This window comes from Marasmius oreades, chromosome 8 (assembly GCF_018924745.1).
Source record: "Marasmius oreades isolate 03SP1 chromosome 8, whole genome shotgun sequence".
NCBI lineage: Eukaryota > Fungi > Basidiomycota > Agaricomycetes > Agaricales > Marasmiaceae > Marasmius > Marasmius oreades.
Window position 1 is genome coordinate 2,492,196 of NC_057330.1, and position 15,944 is coordinate 2,508,139.

At 43.6% G+C, this 15,944-nt stretch overlaps 4 protein-coding genes across 4 annotated transcripts; 2 read left to right on the forward strand and 2 right to left on the reverse strand.

Annotated features, from left to right (window-relative positions):
* Positions 1-4,248: 4,248 nt before the first annotated feature.
* E1B28_012738 (uncharacterized protein) lies at positions 4,249-4,890 on the reverse strand (the record flags this gene model as incomplete). Its single annotated transcript, XM_043157875.1, has 1 exon — positions 4,249-4,890. The coding sequence occupies one exon, from the start codon at positions 4,888-4,890 to the stop codon at positions 4,249-4,251; it is 642 nt and encodes a 213-aa protein (XP_043005243.1).
* A 7,448-nt stretch (positions 4,891-12,338) lies between these two features.
* Positions 12,339-14,125, reverse strand: E1B28_012739 (uncharacterized protein; the record flags this gene model as incomplete). Its single annotated transcript, XM_043157876.1, has 3 exons — positions 12,339-12,644; positions 12,708-13,309; positions 13,363-14,125. The coding sequence occupies 3 exons, from the start codon at positions 14,123-14,125 to the stop codon at positions 12,339-12,341; spliced, it is 1,671 nt and encodes a 556-aa protein (XP_043005244.1).
* A 796-nt stretch (positions 14,126-14,921) lies between these two features.
* E1B28_012740 (uncharacterized protein) lies at positions 14,922-15,499 on the forward strand (the record flags this gene model as incomplete). Its single annotated transcript, XM_043157877.1, has 3 exons — positions 14,922-15,020; positions 15,075-15,248; positions 15,299-15,499. The coding sequence occupies 3 exons, from the start codon at positions 14,922-14,924 to the stop codon at positions 15,497-15,499; spliced, it is 474 nt and encodes a 157-aa protein (XP_043005245.1).
* On the forward strand, positions 15,500-15,829 carry E1B28_012741 (uncharacterized protein; the record flags this gene model as incomplete). The annotated part of the gene is made up of 1 exon (XM_043157878.1): positions 15,500-15,829. One exon carries the CDS (start codon positions 15,500-15,502, stop codon positions 15,827-15,829), a length of 330 nt encoding a protein of 109 aa, XP_043005246.1.
* Positions 15,830-15,944: the final 115 nt, after the last annotated feature.

Genomic DNA, 15,944 nt, shown 5'->3' on the forward strand with positions numbered 1-15,944 from the left:
CTAGTGTAAAGCCAGAATAATCTATACCATAAAGGGAAGAATAAACATTTCCCTTTATCCTTGCAGAATCCTACAAAATTTATCAACATACTGCACAGGCGTTATGGTACAATTTTTTTTCATAATTTTAATATAAAGTATAACGTAAATCATATGAATTATGTTTCAATTCTTGCTATGTCTCCATGGTTTCCTTTCTTTCACCATCAACATTATCAGGCTCTGTCGCAGTTTCCCTCCAAATCAAATAGACCAACTGTTGCCATAAACACATCCATACTTTAGTCTCTCTGTACGGTAACAGCAGCCGCGATGTTAGGTGTGGATGGGTTGAGATTGAGATGGCATGGATGCGGTGTTCGGAATGACCCTACTGTTGATCAAGTCTTAATTGAAGCCCATAGTACATTGTACTGCTATCTGTTGAACCAATCTTGTGGGTTATGGTGCTGGAAGGCTTGATCTACGCTTTCATGGCCGTTTGGAGCGTGTCTAGTACATCTTCGGGACCTGTGCTGTGACGGGCCTGTCATGGAACATTATACTCATTTGAGTTGGACGATTGTCTAGTGTCAGGAGGGTGAACTGCCTATGCATATGCCGGGCCTTGAGCCCTGACACTGAGGATAGCATATGCCTACAACAACCCAACACCCACATAGGGCATGCTCTGAGGAGTACCAACCCCCAGTACTCCAACCTACTACAAGATTGTACTCCAGACTAATGCTGGCGAACCATTCTACGGGCCTATTGGCAATAGAGGATGACAAGAGCTGGCGATCAAGAAGAATGAATAATAATGATGTCCGATATTGTGAATATCTGTGAACTGTGTGGTGAACCGTACGATGAACTGCACTCCTATAACAAGAGTGAACCTTCAGCAATGAGAGTGTCCTGTGATGAGGACCGTATCCTTATGAGCCGGTACTCCAACAACGACAAGAGCATACAATAGACAGTACCCAACATACACCAATGTAGTGTACCACATACCTAATCCATGCATACCCCATCCTGTACTCTAACACAAAGGAAGGGACTCTAGGATGAGTCTGGACCACGACTGGACGGTGAGTCCTCTAATAAAGGCGACCTGGACGCTGTAGAGCAGCAGAGTGAATGGGGCAGAGGTGAAAGACAAAGATAGGAAAAGGATAGAGAATTAGGACAAAGAGGTGACGAAAGGAGATCAAATTCTGGGGAACTACTTACTACTAAGTACTCCTTATATACCTATCTAATAGAAAGGGTTGTACTCCTATACTGATGACCCCTTCTCCTAAGATTAGGAGTACTCTTCTATGAATCGACCCTTTCATATGACATTCCCCTTGACCATAGGTCCGACCACAGTTGACTCCATAGGTGGAAAAGTCGATGGTAGGGTGCTACCCCTGGTTCAGTTCATGATATCTAGGCACTGAGTCTGCCTTCAATTCTTTAAGTTTCAATCTGGTGTAGTTTCTACTGGTTCACTGCTGCCACGTACAAAGTCACCAACACCGATCACGATGCCAACTTGAACATATTATTCTCTCTACTAGGGAGTCCATTGATGGTAACTTACAGAGTAAAGAAACGAGTACCTTTATGCATTGCGGATAATAACAAGTGGCAAGAAGAGCATCTGAATAAAAGATAATCAAAAAGAAGAATAAAGTTAACAAGTTCTTCATGGGATTCTGGCGCACTCTGGGTCCTTACAAAGTAGGTGCTGTGACCTACGTTCACCTTGAGGATGGATCAGAGTTGAATGACCTTTCAATCCTTTGGAGGGGAGTTGCATAACAATGGAGTCCTCATCAGCATCGTCCGAGTCGTTGAAGGGCCTCTTCTTCCCTTTCCCTTTCCCTTTCCCTTTCCCTTTCCCTTTCCCCTTCCCCCAGTCCTTCTTGTCCATCCATCAGTAAAACAGCAACAGGTTTTGAGGAGCTTTTTTGTACTTTTTCATACTTTCTCTTTTTTATACTTTTTGAAACCTACTTTTCTCAGGTTGTGCATGGTTTTTACTCCTTGTCTCCTTATTTTACTTGGGTAAAAAACGTGTGAAAAATCTATCTATCTATCTTTGTAAAAGTCACTAAGTCAATTTAAAGTCCGACTCTACTCCGCAAATCACATGGTCTTGTTGACACGTTACACTGCTGTTTTTGCCTCCCCTATTTCTTCCTTCCCCTTCTCCATGACTTCATAACAGGCCATTACGAATCTGAACTCACAGGTGCATGTATTTTGTTCTCTAATCATGTTTCTTATATTACTATCACAGTTTATTCTCTTCCTGCACGATATTGTGCTGAAAATTGGATTTGAGCCTAAAATGCATATTTTTAATCATTTTAATAACATTTGAGTTATAAAATAAGGGAATTTAGGACTAGGGTGAGCCCGAATTACTAGTCAAAGCACAAGCCTCTACGTGAGACTTTAGCAGTATGAAAAGTACGGAATTAGAAAGATGAGAGACTTCACGAGGTTTCGAAAACGGTAGAAACCTCAAGAAGCAGCCTCTTAAAAACCTTCGTATTTTGAATAGAAGGCCTCGTCTTACTTGTGAAATGCTTGGGGCGAACATAGGGAATTTATTGAACACTTTACTTTGACTTCACAAAGTATTGTTGGACAACTCGGACTTAAAGGAATTAACGAAGGATATATCGGACAAAGGACCTACATGCGGATTTAGGATAGAAATATCCGGCTCCCATGAAGTCATAGGAAAAAGGAAAGGATTACAATGTTCCGAAAACAAAGGAAATCTAGACCTCGCAAGGTTGACATGACAGTTGTTACCGAAGACAGGAACACAGGAAATATGTCATGAGCGGCAACTGGTTCTTTTCCTTATTTAGAGGACAACAGGACGAGGGTGACATAGGAGATATGTTTCCAAGGATATGTGGGCAACTCGGAGACCTCGGGAAGTCTAGGCTCTGTCATCGTAACATGGATACAGACAGGGGATTCTTGGCTTATTATTTTATTCATGGTTTCTGGCACAATCTCTTGTATTATGCCTGATTAGGCGAGTTTCTGTTCGACTGAAAGGGATTTTATTATTATTCTCAAGTTTACTACATATCTTGGACTTTTATTATTTTTATTTCAAAAAGTGTATATAAGGAGGGAGGGTAGCAGGAATTTTCCCTCCAGCAGCCTATGAGCAGAGACGCAGTTCACCTACTAGTGCTAGCTCAAGGATTTTACCTTTGCCCCTCACTTTGTCGAAGTTTGGTGTTCTGTGTTTTGTGTTTGGATTGATTTGGACCTATTGCAATTTGGATTTGATTGGATTGTTATTGGAATTGAACTTGGATTTTGAAGTCAATTTGGACTTATATTGAATTGGAATTGCATTTGGACTTGATCTGAAATTTGAACTTGAACTTGAACTTCGCAAAGTCTGGAGAAAAGCTTTGTTGAATCCTTATTGTTGAAATATTGAATTAGTGTTTTGTCTTGTCATTTGATAAGAAGGAATAGAAACTTGATTGAACCTTAAAAACCGAATATCCCTATATTCTCTCTTTCTTAGTGCCTCTTAGTGCAAACTAAAGCCTTAAGAATACCGACCTCCACCTCTTACACTTGTGTATACTCTTCTTGGTGTGGTTTTGGTTTGTGCACTTCGTGCTTGAGGTGTGTTTGCTAGCCATATTTAGTGGTGTTACACAGCATTATTAACGACATTTGAGCTTTTACAGTAGCTTCAAGTCAAAATAGTCTCATAGCAAGGTGCTATCAGAAGTCAATCAAAAATAGTGCATGTTCAATATCAACGTGCTTTAATAACTTTGCTCCTAACCTCATATACAATAGACAATCATTATTACAATATATGCATACTTGGACAACACTGCTCAAACTCCCTGCTTTTCCCAGCTCGACATTCAACGCCACAACCCTCGAGGATCAGGTTCTGAAAAAAAACAGGTTACATTGCTTATAACTTATATCAACCGTTGCTTGACATTATTTCCACAGGCATTTTTCAATCACAAGATAGCTACAACTCTGATTCTTAGTAGACATAAGTACCGATGTACTGATGTTTTTTGTGACAAGCTAGTTAGTCCTAATATAACTGATTTTGCGAAAATATTTTGTATGACTGAAAAGAAAAGGACAGGAAAGTACTCGAAAAGTACAAAAAAGTACACAAAAAAGGGCCCAAGGCTGCAAGCACACCCTCCTTACCACACTTTTTTGGGGGAACCGAACTTTTTCAGGGATACCCTACGTTCAGCGAAAAAGTTCTGTTCCTTGCCTCCTTATCCTCCTTATCCTCCTTGAAAAACCACGTAAGGAGGTCCGCTCTTTTACTGATGTCTCTGCCTCCTTTTTCTCCTTCTCCGCCTCCTTCTTCTTCTCCTCCAGCAAATCATGCAACAGAACCACCACCTCCACACCACAATCCCTTATTTTCTTAAAACACAGGATCAGTTGATCGTGCACACCTGCAAAGGCTTTGTCCTCCAAGACCTCTGGACGCACTTTCGTGTAAAGTTCCCACAAGACTTCACAAGCAATTGCCATTGCATCGGCAACTTCTTGGTATTCCAAGGGAAGGGACTGTTTATACTCCTCATGTCGTACAGTGAAGGTGAAGAAAGCATGTCGTTCCATATTGCCTTTGACTGTTGACAGGAAGAGATTGTTAGCCTTTTCTTGTCGATTCACAATAACTTCAGGCGAAATGTTGGCTTTTGTTGCTGCAGGAGTGGTGGAATAGAGGTTGGACATCATGATCCACCAAAGACCTTCAATATCGTGCAGGAAGTTGTGAAGAAACGGCGGTTTCCCAGGTAACTGATCCCAGTAGAGGAGCAGCTGTGCTTCAACTGCCATGAAGGATGGTGTCCTCTGTAGAGGATAGAGTAGCATTAGCCAGGAGAACAGAGGGGGTAGATATGATCCTACTGTTTGGAAATCATCCATCTGGCAGTGGCATTCAGTCAAAGGGATAAGCCACTTCTGTGCATATTCCAGATTGCTAATTTTGCAGATTAAGCTGGAGTCAGATAACCGACAGACAAGTAGATTTCCTGATGATATGTCTTGATGAACATATCCGCCATCATAAAACACCTTGAGAGCTGTTTGGGTGCAGAGTGTTAGAACATTCAATATACATCCATTAATAAAATTTACACACCGTTCAGTGCATCAATCACATAGCCAACAAGGAGTTTCTGGTCGCGTAACCCCCCAAGTATTTCCCCAACATCACTAAAGATTGTTCGACAATGCTTGCGAGAATGGAATGCCCATTGTTTGTGGCAAGCCCCCTGAGGATAATTGTCTTCTGGCTTTTTCTCCCCAGTATAAACTGCACCTGTAATGCAGTCGTTTACCCCATGTAAAATTTTTGCTGGAGCTGCAGTTTTGTTGTTGTCCTTTTGTAGTAAATAAAAGTTTGTGTTTTCTGGGGGAGCATGCTGTTGAAGATTGTTCAATATTGTATTGTCGAGGTGGGAGATCTTCACCACTACATCAGTAAAAGAGCAGACCTCCTTACGTGGTTTTTCAAGGAGGATAAGGAGGATAAGGAGGCAAGGAACAGAACTTTTTCGCTGAACGTAGGGTATCCCTGAAAAAGTTCGGTTCCCCCAAAAAAGTGTGGTGAGGGTGTGCTTGCAGCCTTGGGCCCTTTTTGTGTACTTTTTTGTACTTTTCGAGTACTTTCCTGTCCTTTTCTTTTCAGTCATACAAAATATTTTCGCAAAATCAGTTATATTAGGACTAACTAGCTTGTCACAAAAAACATCAGTACTTATGTCTACTAAGAGTCAGAGTTGTAGCTATCTTGTGATTGAAAAATGTCCTATGGAAATAATGTCAACAAACCGTTGATATAAGTTATAAGCAACGTAACCTATTTTTTTCGGAACCTGATCCTAGAGGGTTGTAGCATTGAATGTTTGAATGTTGGGCTGGGAAAAGCAGGGAGTTCGAGCAGCATTGTCCAAGTATGCATATATTGTATTGTCTATTGTATATGAGGTTAGGAGCAAAGTTATTAAAGTAAGTTGATATTGAACACACACTATTTTTGATTGACTTCTGATAGCACCTTGCTCGGGGGGCTATGAGACTATTTTGACTTGAAGCTGCTGTAAAAGCTCAAATGCCATGCAGGAAGAGAAAAAACTGTGATAGTAATGTAAGGAAATGATTAGAGAACAAAATGCACACACATTTGAGTCCAGATTCCTAATAGCCTGTTACGAAGTCATGGAGGAAGGGGAAGGAAGAAGTGGAGGAGGTGAAAACCAACATGTCAACAAGACCATGTGATTTGCAGAGTAGAGTCGGACTTTGAATTGACTTAGTGACTTTTATGAAGATTTTTACCCAAGTAATATAAGAAGGCAAGGAGCAAAAACCACATACAACCTGAGAAAAGTAGGTGTCAAAAAGTACAAAAAAGAGAAAGTATGAAAAAGTACAAAAAAGCTCTGAAAAACCTGTTGCTGTTTTACTGATGTACATCGTGCTCGATAGTCAAGAAGTATTTTTTGATGTCCTCCATGCACTGTATCCCTCCACCCCTTGCTTGAGCTGCAACACGCATGATGTTCTGCTGTACCTGGCTCTCCATCACGTTATCTTCTAAGAGGAAGCAATCTTTCAGAATGAGTGTTTTTCATTCCATACTATCCTGACCCCTGTGCATAACTGCTTGACCCATCTTGCCATCAAGCTTCTCTACCTCCCAAACCCACACACCACAACCAGAAGGACGTGCTACTCTATGAGTGGACAGTGACCAACCTGTCCGATATCATGTTGACCTCTCCCCATCAGCCACTTCATAATTATAAACCCATGCATTATTAACATGATGTTGAATGACTGTAGGATCATATCTGAGTTGTGAAACAGTAGCAAATGACGTGACCAGAAGGAACTGGATGAAAAACTTTGGGCTCTAGCTTGGAGTGATGAAAAGGTAAGTTGAAAAGTTGAAAATTGAACATTGACAAAGGCTGACCTTGATAAAATCGAACTGTTTAGTTACAAAACTAAACCCACGTGAAAAGTACCAAATTCTCATTTCGGCATCTCAGGTCTGCAGCCATCATATGTGTGGCATTTCTGACAATTTGGCTAACATTCCGTAAAGTGTAAACATATTCAGACCATCATCTCAGTATGTTCAATTGTCATGCACCTTGTTTGATTCCTTGTTGTTGCGTTTTTTTTTAAATTCACAGTTTGTAATGCTCGGGAACAGGTGGAACTGCATTCTGGAGGAAATATTGGATGGGCAGTTTGGGAAGGTCATGTCCAAAAGCCTTCATGATGAGGTGTCGAGACATCTGAAGGTTGCCCCCTGAGTAGTCTGCCTGTTGTGAAGACTTGCCCTTACAGGCTAATTCAGGCTGGTAATGTATGCCAGTGGGCGAGAAGTTATGGAGTGATTGGGAGGTGTCTGCCATAATGGGTAATGTAGATTAGAGAATGATACATAAAAAAGCGATTGAAGTTATACCTGACAAACTTGTATATTATCAATTCTTGCCTGACTGGGAAGTGGCCGATTTTTGGTGGTTGGGTTGAAAGCAGGTCTGGCAAAAGTCACAGTGTTCCCTGTGATGTCACTCCTGAGTTACATAAGGGATGTAGATAGCCAATGATATTGCTTTATGCTTTATACATTCCAATGTTAGAGTCTTAGATAGATAGATAGATTACACAGCTTGGTCCCTCAAGGGAAGGGGCTCTATGAGATGCAGCACACCACCGACCAAAACGAAGTGCAGCACACTGCACACTGACCTCAGATCCAGCACATTGGCTCAGAAATCAATTTCCGAGTGTGCTATACCTTAGCTGAGTGTGCTGCAAATTGGGACCAGTGTGCTGTAATTCGTCGTAAATTTTCAGGGACGGAAATTGAAATATATTGAGAAAAAAAAAAAAAAAAAAAAAAAAAAATAATTTAATGTTAGTATGATAAACCCAGGGGACTCAGGGAATGGGGGATGGAAGTTGATTGTCATTCAACAAACAATTTTTTTTCGGCACCTTTTGTGCTTTGTCCCCCTTTTTTGTACTCTCCATCTAAAAAAGCCTAAGTAGAGAGTAGGTAGAGTAGTATTTACCATACATAATTAATACAGATAATATAATAACTATTTACTGTGGAAGGGAGGAGGGACTGAGGGAAGGAGGACATCTACAATGTTGATGATGGAAGTCGGGAGGAAAGGGCAAATGCCGTGCGTGTTTAGAGTGTGGAAAATAGTCACATGGTTAGTTCATCCCAAGGCCCACTGGGAATATTGGCAGCCATGGGGACTCAACAGCACAGCATTTGCCCTTTCCTCCCAACTTCCATCATCAACATTGTAGATGTCCTCCTCCCCTCAGTCCCTCCTCCCTTCCACAGTAAATAGTTATTATATTATCTGTATTAATTATGTATGGTAAATACTACTCTACCTACTCTCTACTTAGGCTTTTTTAGATGGAGAGTACAAAAAAGAGGGACAAAGCACAAAAGGTGCCGAAAAAAAATTGTTTGTTGAATGACAATCAACAACATCACATGGTGTTGTTGTTGTGTTAACTTCCATCCCCCATTCCCCGAGTCCTCCGGGTTTATCATACTAACATTATTTTTTTTTCAATATATTTCAATTTCCGTCCCAGAAAATTTACGACAAATTACAGCACACTGGTCCCAATTTGCAGCACACTCAGCTAAGGTATAGCACACTCGGAAATTGATTTCTGAGCCAATGTGCTGGATCTGAGGTCAGTGTGCTGCACTTCATTTTGGTCGGTGGTGTGCTGCATCTCGTTGGGCCTGTCAAGGGAACTGCTGGAACTACCAGTACTACCCTAGAGCAAGCTCAGAGACATCGTTTTTCTGCATGCTCACGGTCTGCCTAGCCTGCATTCTTTGCTCGTTCACGCCTTCACCATCGCCACTGCCTCAGGCAATGACCCCTTCGCCCTCTATTTCATATGATGCCCTCCATACCCCATTGCAAGTTTCTTATCCTCAGGACCCCGAGCTCATCCTTCAACTTCAGTTCAATCCTATGCCTCACCTTCACTATTCTCATCTCCAAGCTCCATCTCATCTGGCTTGCCCATCACACTGGAGGGTTGCCAGCATCCTCACTGTGGTTCTGTCCTCATCAGACTCATCATCATGCTTGTTGACAAGTCTCAAGGCAATCAAGTTTGCTTTGATTGCTTTTTGCAAGCTCAATAATTTGCCGTGGCTCATTGCAGTATCTTTCATTACTCTTTCTTAAGTAGAGTCCAAACACTTTTGAATCCACGGACAACAATGAACTCCAACAGCGAGCTCCCTAAATAAACAGCTTGTCAAGCACCCATACTGTCTTAAGGACGCCACCAAAGTTTTCACAACAACAATCTTGCCAGTTGAGGATCCAAGGTTGAAACCATCATACCTGAGCGGTTATTAATATCTTCTTCCATTGCATGAGTTTACGCCATCACGCTTGTAATCTGCAAGCGCTTTCCTTTCTCCTCTCTACAAACCACTTTCGACACCTCTCATTCTCTGCCTTCACATAATCCAATGTAGTGTTCCCATCAGGCCATTCAGTTCAGTTTGGCATGGGTTATACCATTTTGGGCTTCGATGGGTTGGCCAAACTGTTCAGGGACATGTTTCGGGCCAGAGAATGTTTAAACCACAGTTTCATAGATTATTTTTTTGGTTTTTGGCACAGAGGTGGGTGGGATCTGTAGATAGACTATTTATATGAGTTTGCTATATAACAAAATATTAAATTACTCAAAGCCTGCTTAGGAATAACCTATTGGTCTTTTTGTCACATATTATTAGAGTAAGGGTCACTGATTGTCACCAATTTGTGCGCAGTCACATTGTTCCATACAGTGTGACGGCACCTGATGTGTGACGATTTGTGACATTTGCCTGGTCATATGGCAGTCACATGTTACATATGACCAGTGGAGTGTCACAAATCAGGGCACTGTCACACTGTGACGTTGCTGTTATGACCCAGTGGGTCAGCCGGTTCGAGAACGTGTTTTGATGGGCCAAAACCGTTTTGTATTCGGTTTCTCAGCAAAACCATTTGCCGAACTGTTTCGGCAACTCGGTTCATGTTTCGGTTTCAAACCGGTTTTGAACTGAACCAATGAGATCACTAATCCAATGTAGGTCGGATTCCATTATTTTTTATGTGGGTTTGAACAGATTCGCAATCTCAGGGAGGGAATCCGTGCCTGTAGTGTGGTTGGTAAGTTTTGTAGAAACAGGACTTTAGCAGCGCGGCAGAGTTGTGGTGAGGGACGGAATGGAGGAGCTATAGTTGGGGACAGTCAAAGACGACAATTTCCGTCAAAGGTATAGTTTGGGCTCGTAATGTAGATGGTTCAAAAGCAGTCCTACGGGACATGCTTGTAAATATTTTTTAGCCCGATCTATCGAGCGGTTGTTGAGTTGGGAGTAGGGACGACCCCCAAAATTTTGGCCGGTCCCTCAAACATATAGAAAAAATCCGAAAAAATTTAATTGAGCTTCTCTCGACAAGTAGAGTCTTTTCTCAATGAATGGCGACTTTGTGACGAGCCGTTGTGCTAAAAAAATGGACGTCACAACTATGTCACACGGTACTCAAGGTCATCCGCTGGCAGTGACACGTTTTTCATAACACCGTTCTCCATGCCACCAAAGAAGAAACAGAAGAAGAACACCTCTGGTCTCAAGAACCAAGGTGTTTCATCAAAGTCATGCCCAGTAGATCGTGCTGAGACTTCGGGTCAGCCTCAGATGCTGCCACCGAGAGAACCAACCTGTGGTTACTTTGAGGAAGGTGGGTTTGATGTGAGCAAGATGCGGACAAAATGTAAACCAGTTTGCCCCATCGAGAATATAGACTGTTGCATGGCACAATTGCTGAGTTCACACTGGGATGACTTCAAACATCAAGTGTCAATGCTGGAAGAATTGGTTAAAAGCCGTGGACACGAGTCAATTTTTTTTACCCAAGTTTCATTGTGAATTGAATCCCATTGAGATGGTAGACTATTTTTACTCCAAGCTTATTCAATACTGACTACAGAATTTTTAGTATTGGGGATGGGTAAAGTGGTAAAGTATCACTACCGGGAAGTGGAGAAGAAATCTTTTGCCAGTGCAAAGCTGCCGTTATCAAGCCTTGATGCATGCCCGGTGGAAGTCATTTGCCGCTTTATTAACCGTTCTTGGCGGTTCATGAGTGCGTATCGGCTCAGCTTGACGGGAAGAGCAGTGGAATGGGCCGTGTGTGTGAGGCCTTGAGGAAGCAGCGCTCACATCGTTCGGTGTCGCAAAGGGCCATGATGGCACTCGACACCATCATGAATTGAAATTTTGGTCCAGGCATCCCGTCAGAGGGTACCCGTACTCTCATTTTCGGACCCAAAATTTTTGGCCGGCCCGAAATCCTCGATAAAAAATCGGGAAAAAATAAATTTAAGCTCTTCTCGATAATCTGAGTCTGATTCTGTAATTAACTAAGCTCTGTTATTGGTTATTTACCTTCTAATGAATATTGTCGTCTTTGACTGTCCCCAACCGTAGAGTTGTTGGAATACAAGCAGATGAGTGGTTTTGATTCGCGGCCGGCTTCATATGTTATCCGTATTTGGATGTTCTTTCCCCCTCTCCCTTCTTCCTTCAGCCATCACATATCAAAACGTTCCACACGGGTAACTCACAAATGCGGAAGTAATCTCGATCTGCCTTGGTCAGGGCCAAGGACCAGGCGTCTTCTTCCACTCTTTTCAAATCGGTCTTCAAGTTGACCACAAACTCGCCGTGCCACTAAGGTCATGTTTCTACGTCACGCATAAGTACTATCGGAGAGTTACGAGTGGAGAAAGGGGAGTTTGCTATCTCTATCTCTATGGTGTGATCATGAGGCTGATGTAGTGGTTCGTAGTTCTCGCCTAGGGGTTTGAAGACCGCGTTCTCAAGTTCCTGATGGAGTGCTGACGTTGCCTCGCTATCTTTCTTTCCCCTTGTTGGTCTACTCAAACTTCGAGCAAGGTCGTTCGCTCTTAACTTCCTGAGTTTCTTCACTAATATGTTTTTTCCCACTAGGCTTTGATTTGACGATTGCATTGATGGAGATCAGGAGCTTGCTAACTTTTCTAATCTTCATTACTTCTTCATGTACGGCACCTTTACCTAGTATGTAGCATAGCGAACATGAAATTTCCTTCCCCAGCAGCGAGATAATAAGAGTCCATATGAGTCTTAGGAGCGAACCTTGATAGGAAAATTGGTTGCAGACTCGTGATAGAATCCGAGGTATAGTATACGGAATTGTTCAAAGTCTGGCACGACTTGTTTCGGAAGACAATATAAATCCTTCGTATCCACGTTGTTCCTTCTCCCAACACCTCTTGAGATACGAGGGCAAACCGCCAGCAAAGCTCAATGGTTCAACGACCTTGCCTGGGATATTCCCTCCATTCCACCATGACTTTGCTTCTTTCATGAGTCTCATAGCTTCGTACGCCTCCAGAACATATTCTTTGTATTCAATTTCCGCTTCATGAGTGGCCTCGATACGCGTCAAGTCATGGGTCTTCATGTATTGGATACATCGGATTATCCAGTCTCCTTGCATTTCCTGTGAGAAACAGAGAAGGGTTAACATGACGGTGTGCTCAAAAAACTCCAAAGATGTACTCACAGAGCAACTCGGCCCATTACAAAATGCTGTCGGTCCTTGTGGTCCATACACAAAGAACATGTTCGGGAAACCTGCAGCTGTCATTCCCAGATTCGTGAAGATACCGTTTTTCCACTTCTCTTTGATACTCCTCCCGTCGGTACCACGAATATCGATTTGGGTTATCCCACCCGTAACACTATCGAACCCGGTGGCGAGAACCACGATATCAAATTTGTGTTCGTTACCATCCTGGGTGACGATCCCTTGGGGGGTGAATCTCGCAATAGGATTCTCGTTCACATCGATCAACGAAACGTTGGGCTGGTTATAGACCTCGTAATAAGTTTCCTCCAGTGCAGCACGTTTTGCTCCAAATGGATGAGGAGGAACCGTCGGTGCCAGTTTTTCCTGCAATCTTGTATCTCGGATTCTAGAGCGTACTTTGTCCCGCCAAAAGGCATACACAGCGTCGTTGGCTTCTTGGTTACGCCGGAGATCGACGTAGTTGGAGGTGATGATTTCGAGACTTCCTTTTGCCCAGAGCTCTTCGAGGCGTAGAATTCGCTCTTCTGGTGTCGCGGAGGACCAGCCTTTATGATATGCGCCATAAATGAAGCCACCTGGGAGGTGCGTTAGAAGAAAGAGACGGTGTCAGGCAAAAAGAACAACGCACCGTACGTCTGATATCGTCTCTTATAGATGGTTGGGTATATTTTTTTCGCCTCATTCTGTGCGTCCACAGTAAACTTCTTCTGTCTCATGGGAAGACAGTAGTTAGGTGTTCGTTGGAATACCGTGAGATGACCTTCCTCCCCCAGAATAGGGCCAACTTCTTGAATGATCTGAACACCACTTGCACCCGTGCCGATCACAGCTGTTCTTTTCTCAGCGAAATGAGCAGGTGTAAACGTCTCTGGCCATGCAGATGTGTGGTGGCAGATTCCTTGGTATGAATCGAGGTTTGGGAAAGGTGGTGTATACCTTTTGGCGGCGAACCCAAGGGCTAAGACGAGGAATCTCGAGTGTATAACGAGTTCGTTTGCCGTGCTGACAGTCCAATGATCTCCTTCGCTCCATTCCGCACGAACAACCCGAGCGTTGAAAGTGATATCCTTCTTCAACCCTAGCTTCTCATCCACGAATCGAAAGTACGCTCGGAGCTCTTCCCATCCAGGAAATTGTTCCGTCCAGTTCCACTCCTTCCATAAGTCCTCCATGGAATACTCGTAAACGGGCACAGGACTGTCGACTCGTGCACCCGGATAGCAGTTCCAATACCATATCCCTCCAATGTCACTACCAGACTCGAGAAGATGAACTTTGTATCCCAGCTTTCGATAGTTGTGTAGCTGATAGAGGCCACCAAACCCTGCACCGATGACCAGTATATCAAGCTCTAGAGGGGTTTTGTCGATGTAAACGTCCCGAGTCGACATGGGAGTGGTCATGGGAGAAACGGACAAGGATCTTCTGGCGTCGTCGTGAACCGTGAACTGCTGTATATATTTATGCTTCTGGGCGACTCGGCCAATAATTCAACCCGGTTAGCTTCGAAAATAAGCACACGGCTTTATTAGCTGCTTGAGGATGACAGATGACCTTGGTTCTTCTTCCCAATTGAAGCTCATGACGAATGCAAACCGGGTTAAAACTGTGTGGCCGGTGGGTAATCAAAGTCAGAGGGATGCTGTAGGTGTTGAACGTTGAGGCCTGAGGGACGCGACGTGGCTCATCTGGAACTACCTAGTCTGCTTCAATTCACAGTGTGCCTACTGTAGCAGTGTTCCACATTGGTCCAAATAAAGTCGTGCAGACGTTCCACCACCTCCCTCCACCTGCAATGGACCACCCAACCGTTTCGATGAAGCAGAAATCCACAGCGCCTACTCAATGTGTCTCACCGTAGAAAGCATCTTATACACGCAGACATCATAACCACTCGGCCCTAATCGGTGGAACCTCTTGAAAAATGGGCCCCTCCAGTCGTCGGCAGATGTCTGGGCTATGCCCTCCTCGAGGCACCCACCGTTACGGGAAGAAGAAACCTGGCACGAGATATCAATGCCTGTATTATCAGAGAATCCGGAAAGTATGATTACGCCGCTCTCGCATCGCTGACCCAACTTTACGTCGGAGGAATGATTCGATTGTGTGCGTCGTCTTGTACATCCCTTCTCTGCAAGCCTGATCCATTCACCAGTTCGCAATCCAAAAGGCCGGACACCGACACCAATGAAAATCCACTCCCCACGAAAATCTCTTACGACTTTGACTGAGGCCATTGCAGCCGCGTTGGTTGAACCTCACAGGTCTGCAAACGCTAAGCTTATTGTACGACTTTTTGAATAACTATAAATGCTGCGTTCCTAATTCTCTTTGACCCAGGCTCTCCAACGGGATGGCTTCTGTTGTGCCATTACGGGATCTTTTGATCACGATTCCGCGATGAAGGGATACGTCCAGCCCACGCCTGAGAAAGCGGAGGTCTACACGCAGGTTGCACATATCTTTGGGGAATCAAATAATGAAGCCATACTCGGGGAAGGTCATACAGTAAAGGTACGTCTGTTTTCATCCCCTCTATTCGGCATTCACTGATTTCCCTATAGCTCGAGTGGGCATCAACTGCGGCAGCCCTCGTTGAACGATACGCGGAGATTTCTATTCTTAAAGAGCTCAATGGATCAAATATCTACCGTGCTACCAACATATTCACGATCGATCAGGGAGTTCATCCGTACTTCGATGCTCTCGAGATTTCACTTGAGCCTGTCCAGGATACTCTGGTGAGAGGTTTTCGGTTTGTTTGAATGCCACTATCAGCCTCCTCGAGTTTCTGTGATCAGCATACATATAATCTCCACACGTACCCGGAAAACAAACACCATTCATATCGTGTTCCCCAACGGGCCACTTTCGTCGATCACAGCGAGGGCAAGACCAAAATGCCAGATCCTCGCTATCTACAGCTCCATCACATCTGTGCCAAGGTTCTTCGCTTGTCGGGTGCTGCACAGGTTGTGGAGACATTCGAGAGGGAAATTGAACAGCTGGATGTTCTTGCGGTGGATGGATCATCGGCAAAATACCTGAGTGAGGCACTATCTGTAGCTCTCCCCCGGACTATGGCGGTGCACTGAGTGAAGTGGTGGTACTTAGCGGGCTGCCAAACGTAAACTACTAAGTTTTGAACGGGAACATCAGTCATTTCTGTTTACCATAAGAGTATCCTAATACAAAGTATGTTACTCAAGG